This window comes from Myxocyprinus asiaticus, chromosome 26 (assembly GCF_019703515.2).
Source record: "Myxocyprinus asiaticus isolate MX2 ecotype Aquarium Trade chromosome 26, UBuf_Myxa_2, whole genome shotgun sequence".
In the NCBI taxonomy this organism is placed as follows: domain Eukaryota; kingdom Metazoa; phylum Chordata; class Actinopteri; order Cypriniformes; family Catostomidae; genus Myxocyprinus; species Myxocyprinus asiaticus.
Window position 1 is genome coordinate 40,277,580 of NC_059369.1, and position 13,839 is coordinate 40,291,418.

Consider the following 13,839-nt stretch of genomic DNA (forward strand, 5'->3'; position numbering starts at 1 on the left):
CAATGTTTAAGTCCTTTTATACTATAAATTTGCGTCCCTGCCCAGTAGTTGGTGATATGCACAAAGAATGTTCCAAAAACAAAAGGAGAGAAGAACGCTTAGCAGGGCTGTTTGAAAGTGGAGATTTATTGTAAAAAATAAAAGTACTTAAATGTTGATATGTTTCTAACCCACACCTATCATATCTCTTCTGAGGACATGGATTAAACCACTGGAGTCTTATGGATTACTTTTCTGCTGCCTTTATGTGCTTTTTAAGCTTCAAAGTTTTAGACCCTGTTGAATTACATTGTATGGACCTACGGAGCTGAAACATTCTTCTAAATATCTTAATTTGTGTTCTGCAGAAGTAAGTCTGTAAGTCATACGCATCTGGGATAGCATGACGGTGAGTAAATGATGAGAAAAGTTTCATTTTTGGGTGAACTGTTCCTTTAAATAATCAGTGCTTATTACTTTTGGGTGGACAGAAATTTTGATCACAATGTCTGCACAGATTTTCCACTATTTTTTAAGTTTTTTTCTGTACAACCATTTGCAGATACTGAAGGCTAATTTATACATACTGGGCGAACTGGCTTCTATTAGTTCGCCTGAAAATGATTAGGAAATGCACGTTTTTGTTCTGCGAAGTTGTTCGTTTGGTGATATTTTTCCTGTTCACGCTCACTGCTAAAATTCATCAAGGAGAACTCGGCTAGTCAAAGAGCATTCATAAAACTAATCTTAGGTGTCGTTTGAACATGACGTTCTTCATTCATTTATTTCCCTCAACAGTTTTGTTTTAAATTACGCCGCCCATTGTATAAATACAGGCTTTGTCAGCAGAATAGTTTGGCTTCTTCCATTGTACAAATTAGTTGAATCATTTTATCCATGCTGGTCTTTTATTGTTGTATAATCTATTTCTGATAAATCCACCTGTGACAAGTAGGAGGGCGTGGCCAGGCCGTGAGGATTCATGCCCGGCGCTGAATTGTCGTAATCAGCCGGGAGGGGGATAAAGACGAGCCAGATGCGCCATTTCGAGAGAGACACACGCGGCTGCTGTGTGTGTGTCTATGTTTGTTTAAGTTCATTTATGTTATTAAAGTTATGTTGACTGTTCTGCCGGTTCGCACCTCCTCCTTGCCCATCCTGAACTCCATTACACCACCCTTAAATGGCACATAAAAACAAATTAATCTGTGGTTGGTCACTTTAAATCTCAGTCAGACAGTCTATTGCTTTCTAATTGGGTGGTTCTTGGTCAGAACAAGCTGCAGTGTTGACCAAACTTTATGCCGAAAGCCCAATGTCTTGCTACTCAAAAATAGACTAATACTAAGGCTACGACAACACTTATAAATCTCTGTCTGAAAACACATTAATTATGCTACATTGACGCCTCTCATCCAAACTGGAATGGCGTTTTCCTCCACTAAAAATGGAGGTTTCCAAAAACGCTCCGTTACTACATAATTTGAAAAATGATGACTTTAGGAAACTGAAAACGAGTTTGCAAACGAAAATGGATTAGTGTAGACGTGACCTAATAACCTGCTATGCCATCTTTCTTTCAAAATAAAAGGTTCTTTCCAATTCTTTTGGTCTTTCTCTCGCAATTGTTCTTTGAAGCACCTCACAGCGGTGACGCAGCAGTTTGAAAATAAGCACTTCGTTCTGGATGATTTATATGCCTGATTCACACCAGGTGTAAACCAATTAACACTGGCACTTTATCTCTCTCTATCAGCTCATCTAACACTATATTGATTTCTCCATGAAAGCTGTAATGTTTCTTAACTCAATGAAGAAACAGTTTAAATTCACTCGTGTTTATTCCAACTTCGGTCTGCGCCTTTTTCATAGACTGTGATGACGTGTTTATTTAGCAGCGTAAATCTAGCAAACTTTTTTATTTTGATCATTTTTTTTATATTGAGTGTAATTTTATAACAGTATGCTTTGTGTTATATTATCCTGGAATTAGTTATAAAAATAAATTACCACAGCTGCGAGGGGGTTTTCGATTACAGCTGCTGAGAGAGTGACAGTAAATTTGGCATCTTCTCCCATCTGACTGTCTTAATCCACCGCTCTCTATTTTTTTCTTTTTATAGTCATTCAAATGTAATAGTGGATTTTTCTTTTGATCTTGGAGCAAATGAGTAAGTGAAAATAATATTTGCTGTGGTCTCCCATTCACTCAAAGTTTACCCTGCAATCATTTACTTCCACCTTCCAAAACCCAGAGTGTGAAAAAGGTCTATTGACAACAACTCTTCTTTAGCTGTCTAGAGCAGTGGTTCTCAACCTTTTTAACTCCAAGGCCCCCCACTGTCCAAGAGAATATTTGAAGGCCCCCTCGGCCGAAACTAGACGTGTCTGATTAAAATAATTAATCATGGATAATTTTTGATTCTAGAAGTTTCAGAAAGAGTCTTAAGTATTAAGCATACATCTTAAAGTATTATTTTTTTTAGCATTTTAAATAAGTTGAAATATTTTAATTATTTTAATATTTCTTATTTTAAGTCAACTTGAGGCCTCTTGGAAGTGTGCTGAGGCCCCCTAGTGGGTCCCGGCCCCTTGGTTGAGAACCACTGGTCTAGAGCACTTCTAAATTATAGGTGAGTATGCTGCAACTGACACCTAGTGGTCAGACAAGAAATATACTCTATCATGGCAAAAGCGTTTACAAGAACGAGATGTACCTTTATTCAAGCTCTTGGAAAGTTTCCTGTATCACAATTGAATTGAAGCGAATTGGCTTCAGAGTTTCAGTTCAAAATTGACCATTTGTTTAACTCATCATAGATGGAGATAAAATGATTCCAGCTCATAACAATCCCCAGTTTCCATATAGTGAACTGTGACATCATCTCATTTAGATGATTCACACTTTAAAACCTTGGAATGAATATAAATCTAATAAATGACATGCTCAGTTGATTGTTTATAACCAGAGACAGACCACTTGTAAAAACCGAATGGAAGATATCACGACGCAACTTGCCGGCTATAGCAGAGGTATATCTCGCCTTTAAATTAAAAGAACAAATCATCTTAATTGCCTTTGGTCTTTTATGACAGTCCTTATTTACACAAATGCATTAGCTGGAGAGACATGAAAATACATGTTTTTAGGCTAATTTGAGCTAAAGCAAAGCACAAATTATGATATCATTGTTGTCCGTTTCCAGTTTCCTAACGTATGCATTTTCTAAAGTATGCAGTTAAAGCGTTTTTGCAAGATCTAGTGTGGATGAGTGGTGTAAATGCAGTAAAATCAATGCGTTTTTAAACAAAAACCTTTTAGTGTGGACGTGGCCTAATATGGCCACCAAGTGAACCTATTTGCTTTAAAAGAACACTGTCACAAACAAAGTGTCATTATGTACAGATTTCAATCCATTTCTTATCAAATCATTTTTTTTTTTTTTTTTTTACTGTGACAACCAGCAATAATGTACTATCAACCTCTCCCAAATACTGTATATGCAGCCAAGTCAACTGGGACCTGTGTGTGAGTTTTCAAAAAGTTTGAGTGTGAGTTTTTTGACATCAGGGTTGATGTGTTTGTGTGTCTGATAACGTGTGTTCTTACTTGATAGATGAGCTTTTGTTCACAGCCATCTGTTTATTCTCATATTCCAGCAACAGTTCTTCCAAAGCAGCTGCGTTTTCTTTAACACACACACACACAGACACACTCTATGAGACTCAGTGCTTTCACAGGCACTGTGATGTGAGGAGTGATTTAAGAAATATCACACACCTTTCTTCTCTGTGATGAGTCGAACCAGAACGCTGATCGTATCTTCATTGGGGTCATCGATAACATACGGACAAGGGTTTCCTAAGTAAACAGAGAGAAAACAGTATTATATTACAGTATATATATTTTTTTATTATTAACAATTTTTATTGATTCCATTCAACAAATTAAATAAACATAACAGAAAATGTGGAATCAAAGTATATAAAATTAAACCCTTCCCCCCTGAACATCCCCCCACCCGACAAAAACACGCACCCCAGTGGTCATAAATATTTAGAAACATAAAAAAAAAAAAAAAAAACACAGAACACACACATAAAAAAAAACAAAAAAAAAAAACATAAAAAGTATACTTTCAAAAAAACAATAAAATTGCACACACATTTAAAACTAGAGATCCCGCTCCAATGCCCCTCCGCAAAAGCCTTACAAAAAGGCCAAATATCTGCCCCATTTCTGATCAAATAACCCCAGATTGCCCAGCCTTCTAAACGACATCTCCTCAAATGCCGCTACCCTGCCCATCTTCATGCACCACTCTTGAAATGAGGGCGCTCCAGCCGACTTCCATCCCCTGAGAATAACCCGTCTGCTGATCGTAACACTGGCCAAGACCCAATTCTTTATGTACTTATCCCCTATATTAATTACCGCCCAATCACCTAAAATACAGAGTCTGGGGCAAAATGAAATTTGAGTGCCCAATACGTCACACATAAAACTCTGAACCCTCAACCAAAATTCTTGGATCTTAACACACTACCAAAAAACATGGGTTGTGTCCCCATCTTCTGATTGGCATTGCCATCAGGTGGGTATGTCTTTAAGACCAAGCCTATACAATCTAGAGGGGGTTCAATAGAATCGATGTAAAATCTTAAATTGCATAAGGTGCCCCTTTGCATCTCTAGATGTAGACTTGATGTTTTTAGAATCCTAGCCGACACTCCCTCCTCCAATACCAAGTTTAAATCTTTCTCCCATAGTCTCTTGAGAGAAGCCGAAGCTCCATCCCCCAGACGCTGAATTAGCAGGGAGTAATACACTGATGCCTCATGACCTTTTCTAAAAGCAGCAATCACCACTCCCAAAGCATCCGCCGCTCTAGGGGGGTGTATGCTACTCCCAAAAATAGAACAGAGCAGGTGGAGCAGCTATAAATACCTAAAGAACTGAGACCTGGGAATCCCCAAATGTTGAACCATATTTTCAAAGGATCTAAACACTCCACTCTCATATAGGTCACTGAGCGCATCAACCCCCCTCACAATCCACTCTGTCCAGCAGAAAGGGGACTTAATAATACATAAATTTGGGTTCAGCCATATGCTTGATGTAACATATAAATAAATGTCCGAATTAAACACTCTGGACACTTTTGTCCATACCGAGTGCAAATGCAAGATAACGGGGTGTAACTTAACTTCTCCGGTTAGTTTGATAGAAAGGCTTTGCAATGGCGAAATAGGGGCAAAAACTTCCTGTTCAATACAAAACCAGGGAGGGGCTCTCTCAGGTGGAAGTGACCAGTGAGCCAAATATCTGAGACTGAATGCATAATAATAAAACAAATTCTTGGGTAGGCCTAGCCCACCTTTGTCAATCGGCCTATGTAATTTACTGAAATATAATCTGGGATGTTTACCATTCCACATGAAGGACTTCGCCATGCTATCATATTGCTTGAAATAAGAGAGGGGAACATATAGAGAGAGACTGTAGCAGATAGTTGAACTTTGGAATACAATTAATTTGATATTACAGTATATTAATAATACAGTAATTCCATTCATCCTGTCTGGACATAATATACTTACATATACAGTATATATATAAAAAAGATAAATAAATATATTCAATGTAGGGATGCCACGGTGTGAGTTTTTGATGGTTAGATTACCGGTTTTACAATTATTTGCAAATTTGCTTATTATGCAACAGCACTGATGCAAAAATGCATATTATATAACAATTATCTAAATGTCTAAATGGACGAATTTCTGGGGGTTATGTGGACGCTAAGAGAAGCCCTATAATAAGAAAACTGGTTAACACACACACATAAAATAAATAAATAAATAAATTAAAAATAAGAGGTAATAAGAGACGCTCCAATCTAGGGCACAACACCATTTTTGCGCATCCCTAGCTCAGCTTAAGTGTAAACAGAGTGCTTCAAAACTGTGTAAATGTAAGATTAGTGTGGGTGCGCAACATGTAGTTCATGGCATCAAACAGTTTTTTCTTCTGCATCAGTGTATTAAAGCAATCCGTTGTCTGTCAGACCCCAACATAAAGAATCAGCAGAAGACTCTAAATACTGTCCACAACATCTTACAAACAAACCTTTGGACTATGCATAATAATGGGAACATTGCTTAAAGCAGGCAATTTAAAGTCCGATAATGACAAAAAATTACATTTATTGTTGAATGCGGTGAATTTGTACAGAAGCAATGATTTAAATAATGAGGACGATTTAAGATGCAACTTTTCAAAGTTTATTAGCTGATAGTAACTACACACAAATGCACACTTAAACATTACAAAAAGTGGCATCTTTAATTCATCACTTTAAAATCACCACAGCTAAAAATATTAAACTTACTAGTTTGTAGTTGGACGATTAGTGGAGCATCCTGTCACAAGGATGTGTTTCTTTCTAGGACTTCTGTCTGTTGTTTCACCTCCGTCGTCTTCAGTCAGTCATTTAAATGCTGTCGAACAGCCGATTTAAGTCGCCACAGACCGGTCAGAGTGCCCATACTGACCCCTGTCCACTGCCGAAAGCACCTACAATGGGCACGTGAGCGTCAGAACTAGACCATGGAGCAATGGAAGAAGGTGGTCTGGTCTGATGAATCACAGTTTCTTTTAGATCATGTGGACGGCCAGGTGCGTGTGCGTCGTTTACCTAGGGAAGAGATGGCAGCAGGTTGCACCATGAGAAGAAGGCAGGCCGGCAGAGGCAGTGTGATGCTCTGGGCAATGTACTGCTGGGAAACCTTGGGTCCTGGCATTCATGTGGATGTTAATTTGACACGTACCACCTACCTAAATATTGTTGCAGGCCATGTACACCCCTTCATGGCAACAGTATTCTCTGATGGCAGTGGCCTCTTTCAGATAATGCACCCTGCCACACTGCAAAAATTGTTCAGGAATGGTTTGAGGAACATGACTGTGGATTGGGGGGGGGTCATGTGTCCAGGTTTCCATTAAGTAAATATATGTATTTTGCTATGTTCAGCTTTCCTTCAACCCTGACCACTCCCCTAGTTCCTGCCACTGAAAACCATCCCCACAGCATGATGCTACCACCGCCATGCTTCACCGTTGGGATGGTATTTGTGCTTGGAACTGAGGCCAAACAGTTCAATCTTCGTTTCATCAGACCAGAGAATCTTGTTTCTCACAGTCTGAGAGTTACCTTTAGGTAATTTTTTGCAAATTCCAAGCGGGCTTTCATGTGTCTTGCACTGAGGAGAGGCTTCCGTCTGGCCACTCTGCCATAAAGCCCAGATCGGTGGAGTATTGCAGTGGTTGTCCTTCTACAAGTTTCTCCTATCTCCACACATGATCTCTATAGCTCAAACACCACTGGGTTTTTGGTCACCTCTCTTACCAAGGCCCTTCTCCCCTGATTGCTCAGGTTGGCCGGGCAGCCAGCTCTAGGAAGAGTCCTGGTTGTTCCAAACTTCTTACATTTAAGAATTATGGAGGCCACTGTGGTCTTGGGAACCTTCAATGCAGCCGAAATCTGTGCCTCGACACAATCCTGTCTCTGAGCTCTGCAGGCAGTTCCTTTGACATCATGGCTTGGTTTTTGCTCTGATATGCATTTTCAGCTGTGAGACATTATATAGACAGGTGTGTGCCTTTCCAAATCATGTCAATTTAATTTGCCACAGGTGGAGTCTAACCAAAGTGTATAAACATCTCAAAGATGATCCAGAGAAATGGGATGCACCTGAGCTAAATTTAACGTGTCATAGCAAAGGGTCTGAATACTTATGTCAATTTGATATTTCAATTTTATTCTTTTTTATAAATTTGCAAAAACAATCAAAAATCTGTTTTTTGCTTTGTCATTATAAAAAAAATAAAATAATTTAAAGCATTTTAGCATAAGGCTGCAACTTAACAAAACGTGAAAAAAATGAAGGGGTCTGAATACTTTCTTTCTTTTGCTATTGGGGTGAAATATTACCCAAACATGTTCTTGCCAGTTTTTGTGTGATTCACCCAAGGTTGTGTCAAATATTACTTCGAAACACAAGCATTACTATAAAGGAATAGTTCACCCTAATATAATAATTTTCTCATTATTTACAATGGGGTCCAACAATTCCAAGCTTCAAAAAAGGACATAAGGCAGCATAAAAGTAATCCATACAAATCATTTGGTTCCATTTATGTCTTCTGAAGCAATAGGAACAGTTTTGGATAAGAACAGGCCAAAATGTAACCAAATGAGTCGTATGGATTATCTTTAAGCTGCCTTTATGTCCTTTTTGGAGCTTGGCGGTGTTGGTCCCCATTAACTGATTTTGTATTGATTTATTCACATCACACCTCCATCAAAATATCTTAGTTTGTGTTCCGCAGAAGAAATAAAGTTGTACGAGTTTGAGACGGCGTAGGGGTGAGTAAATGATGAGAGATTTGCCATTTTTGCGTGAACTATTCCTTTAAACTGTTCTGTGGGTGTGTATGTGGTCTGCCATGATGTCATCCTTGTAATTAAGTGCTATGTTGAGTAGATTTTTAATAGCACAAGGAAGCCGCTGTGCTTAGTGTGACGATTCTTTCCTTATTTGCAAAATCCACAGGAGTTAGAAAAACCTGAAGTTCACTATGAGTCACTGGCATCACATAAAATAATTAATATCACAACAAAAATGTCTTCATACTGCTGCAAAACTCTGACAGTTCCTGAAAAATCTCTATTGTGACGAATTCCCTCTATTATTGGACACAGAAGGCTCACTGTGTCAGAAACAGTGGTCTCTATGGTAACCAGCTTTTTCCCAGAGTTCCACAGTGAAGCAGCTGGGGACAGTAGAACGGCACTCTGCTTTATTCAATCAGAATAAACATCCGCACTGCAGCCCAGCTTTATTCTGATCGACCAGGACCATTTGTTAGAACAGTATACTCATACACATGTACAGTGGTTTGAAATGATCAAATATACAGTATATACCTACCTATCTATCTATCTATCTATCTGTCCGTCCATACATCCATCCTTTCGCCCGCCTTGACACTCATCCATCCATCCATCCATCCATCCTAACAATGTCAAGGTAATAATCAAATGCTGTAAGAGTCTTGCTGATTCATTTCACATCTGAGATAAGCGATTAGAACGTATCAGCTTACTGTTACACAATACTGAAATACTGCAGCTCAAGGTGTAAGTGCGTTCTAGATCTTGAAAGTGAAACACTTGCGTAATCATCTTCTTTTGAAAGTGCCAAGGAAAGACATTTTGGTTCTGGAACCAGAAATCGACAAGGAACGCTTACGTAAAACAGAGTGGAAGTGACAGAGATGGCATGGCGCATTTTATGCTACACTCCAGAGGCCATATCATCCTAGATATCCTCACTTGCTCGATAGCGTCCTGGATCCAAACCAGACTTACACAACACAAGCTTTTCAATGCAACGTCCAGCTAGTAACTTTCATTATTAAACACTACATATATATCTTGTGATATTTTGAATACGCCGTGTTCCCTTGATTTCTCACATAAATGGTGTTTGATGTAACAAGACATGCTATTTTTATTGTTCTTGAGTACAGGGACTAAAAATGGTTCAAAGAATGAAAACTGAAAACAAACAAATTTTTTTAGCAGAACATAACCGAAAACCGGAACAAATCAATTTTCAATCGTTCTAAAGTGAAAATGTTATTTTTAAATGCTGGTAACCCATTATAACCGGTTAATTTTGTTCCAATAATTTTTTCATGAAACTAAAGGCCAAAGGGTTTATCACAATACATTTTTGGAACTACACCAATTCTTGTTGCCTGAAAATAATTAAACGTGCTTTGATCCTAAATGAAAATTGCTGCATCACACATTTTTTTTCTCTAATTGCCTACTGTGGATGTTGCATTCTCTGAATGAAGACCTTTTTAACAACTATGTATAAGTACTACAGTACATATACAGTACATGCACAGCTAATCCAGGTACAAGGAAAACATTATTAAAAGTTAATTTCTCAGTTGTTTCCAGGTCTTATTGTTAGATATGATGCATTAATATAGTTTTGATGGGCCAGGTTTTAACTCAGAAGCAGATCTGTAATTAAAATTATATTTAATTGTTAATTAACTGCTTGTTATGATTTATGATTAAAGAAAAAAGCCCCACACCATGGTACAATGATCACACAGAGAGCAGCTCGGAAAATGGAGCGCAAGTGGAAGAATAAAAGATCAGAGGTACTTCGCGGTGCATGGAAAGATAGTGTCTGTATTTACAAACAGGCATTAAAAGCTGCCAGGTCAGCATATTTTAGCAAACTCATAGAAAATAACCACAACAATCCTAGGTGTTTATTCAGTACTGTGGCTAAATTGTTTAGGAATAAAGCCACGACTGAACCAGATATTCCATCGCAGCACATTTGTAATGACTTCATGAATTTCTTTTCTGATAAAATAGAAATCATCAGAAATAAAATTGAAATTATGCAATCGACTGTCACAGCACCTCAGAAAACAGTGTCTCATAATTTTCCTCACGAGCAACTTCAATCCTTCCCTGTCATAGGTCATGAAGAGCTAACAAAACTTATCAAAAAATCAAAAGCCACAACATGTATGTTAGATCCAATACCAACTAAGCTTTTAAAAGAGGTATTCTCTGTAATCTCAGAACCTCTTCTTAACATTATTAACTCCTCGCTATCCTTAGGACATGTCCTAAGAATCTTTAAAATGACAGTTATCAAACCGCTTATTAAAAAGCCACAACTTGATCCTGGCGAATTGGCTAATTATAGACCGATTTCAAATCTCCCATTTATATCAAAAATACTAGAAAAGGTAGTGTCCTCCCAACTATGTAAATATATGAACAAATTCAGTCAGGAATTAGGCCCCAACACAGTACAGAGACTGCATTATCAGAGTTACAAATGACTTGCTTTTATTATCTGATCGCAGCTGCATTTCTCTTCTAGTGCTTTTAGATCTTACTGCTACCTTTGACATCATAGATCACCACATTCTCTTGAATAGGCTGGAGAATTATGTTGGCATTAGTGGACTTGCATTAGCATGGTTCAGGTCCCATTTATCAGACCGCTACCACTTTGTATGTGTAAATGAGGAATTGTCAAATCAAACAAAATTTAGGTATGGAGTGCCACAGGGATCAGTTTTAGGGCCTCTGCTTTTCTCCTTATATATGCTTCCCCTGGGAGATATTATCAGGAATCGTGGAATAAATTTCCACTGTTATGCTGATGATACCAATATACTTTATATTTCTTCTAAACCCGACGAAATTTCACAATTCTCCAAATTAGCAGTGTATCAATGAAATCAAAGATTGGATGCCCAGAAATTTCCTTCTACTCAGTTCTGACAAAACAGAGGTACTAATTATTGGATCAGAAACCTCTAAAAATAAGCCGCTAAAATACAATTTCGATGAATCAATGGATGTACTGTTACATCGTCTTCTACAGCGAAGAACTTAGGTGTTATATTTGATACCAATCTGTCCTTTGAAAATCAAATTACAAATGTTTGTAGAACAGCATTCTTCCACCTCAGAAATATTGCTAAGTTAAGACACATGCTCTCTGTTGCTGATGCCGAAAAAGTAATTCATGTTTTCATGACCTCAAGACTAGATTATTGTTATTGTCATTACTGGGAGGATGTACTGCAAGTTCAATAAATAAACTTCAATTGGTTCAAAATGCAGCTGCCAGAGTGCTGACTAGAACCAAGAAAGATGATCATATTAGCCCAATTTTATTGTCGTTATATTGGCTACCTGTTAAATTTCGTATTAATTTTAAAATTCAGTAACTACATACAAAGTTTGAATAGTCTAGCTCCACAGAACTTAAATTAACTTCTACCATGCTACATTCCACCACTTTCATAACGATCATAAATTTCTGACCTGTTAATTGTTCCTAGAATATCAAAATCCACAAAAGGAGGTAGTTCCTTTTCCTATTTGGCTCCAAAACTATGGAAGAGTCTCCCTAACACCATTCGGGACTCAGACACACTCACTTAGTTTAAGACTAGATTAAAGACTCATCTATTTAGCCAGGTATAAACCTAATTTATCCATCAACTCACAATTAGGCTGCTTTAGTTAGGTCTGCCAGAACCAGAAACATTTCTCAGAAACATTTCTCATAATCTATAACTCTGCAATAAGTTTAATGGCATCTACGCTAATATTATTCTATTTGTTTCCCTGTCTCAACCTCGGGATTCACCTCACTGAAATGACCTGACGGTTAAACTGAGATGCACCTCATTGATCTCTGCCTGCATCACTTTTGTTTATTGATGGACTACACTCTTGAAATATGAATACATAGACTATCAATTAATTGCCAACAAAAGCCTTCATCAGCCAACTAACAAAGGACAATGCATCTATGTGAACTTCTGCAGTTAATCCAGGATGAACTTCAAAGACGAATCTTACAGTTCATACAAAATCAGTTTTTAAACACTGGTCCTTAACACTTAGTTTAAAAATTTTAAACCATGACTTGCACTGCACACAAATAACTAATATTGGCATTATATTCATGCTGTTTATGTAGAGGGGAACTGGCCCCCAAAGTGATCCTGGATTCTCCAAAGGTTATTTTTCACCATTAACCAACATCTTATGGAGTTTTGTGTTCCTTGCCACAGTCGCCTTTGGCTTGCTCACTGGGGTTCTAAATACAATTATTATTTAACTATATAATTATTTATTTTTATCAAACAGGTTAATGGGCAGGAGTAACAAATTAACTAATAATGAGCAAACAAGGAGGCGGGGTATGACGCAAGACTGAGAGACATGAGGCAAAACAGAAACAAAACAAAGTCACGTGCTCTCACAAAAACGCAGTCACCCGAATGCACGAGCGCATTTCGCCAAGACAACAGGCATGATTTTTTGTCAATCATGTGTCCCGCGTTTCTGTCGGGGATTTAGAATCAAAACTAGCGATGTGTGGTTTGAAAATTAATTGAAATTTTAAGTCGTTTCTTTTCAATGAATTGCTCAAATGGCCTAGCAAAACATTCTGAATCAGCTTTCCATTCAGTCGGAATCACTGTATGGCTCCCACACAAACCGAATCGTCTGAAGTGGTTTCTCGCTCAGTAAACCAGAATACTTTAGAACACAGAGAGCGCTGGATGAAGTGGAATATTTACCTACAATCCATTGAAATCAAACCTGTAAATCTATGCTATCATTTGACAACAATGAAGAATGTCTTAATGAAGTTCAACACCTGTGTGTACAGCTTGTAAATGACTCTATACTGCAGGTAAGCACATTTCCATTTTTTTGGACATATATCTTAGAGCACCATGTAAATATCAAAGGGTGCCAAATGGTGCAGGACCAGCACAAAAATGTCTTTTTAAAATCTTCATTGCAAAAGTCATTTTTAGAATTAGTAAACCTTTCAAGATAGAGCTACCATGAGCTCAAATGTTGTTAAAAGATGGAATAGTCATTTATGCATAATCTATAAACCCACTTACAGTATATTCATAAAATACATTTAAGAGTGTGTTTTGATTTGAACTTGTGACCCTGGCGTTGTTAGGTAGCTAGCTCGTGTCAGTGCGTTTCAATTCAAACCTTGGTGTTGCTAGCACCAGTCATGCTATGTGAAGTTTCAACTTCATTTTTTAGAAAAAGTTCCTGGTTAACTAAGACAATACTCAAAATCCTTAAGGAAGATCCACCAATCAAAGAAGTCGCAGGTACCATGGAAATAGGAATGGCAGCAATTGCCACACTGTTTTGCTGAATAGCTGAGAGTAGCTACATGTACCTAATTTACCTA

General features: G+C 37.8%; 1 protein-coding gene across 1 annotated transcript in view; it reads right to left on the reverse strand.

The window, feature by feature from the left end:
- The window catches only part of LOC127416919 (tumor necrosis factor receptor superfamily member 19L-like), a 44,943-nt gene that overhangs the window by 6,753 nt on the left and 24,351 nt on the right, over positions 1 to 13,839 (reverse strand). The window contains exons 7-8 of the mRNA XM_051656520.1: positions 3,761 to 3,841; positions 3,590 to 3,668 (exon numbers count right to left, since the gene is read on the reverse strand). Coding sequence (XP_051512480.1) covers positions 3,590 to 3,668; positions 3,761 to 3,841 — 160 coding nt within the window. The remainder of the gene's footprint in view (positions 1 to 3,589; positions 3,669 to 3,760; positions 3,842 to 13,839) is intronic.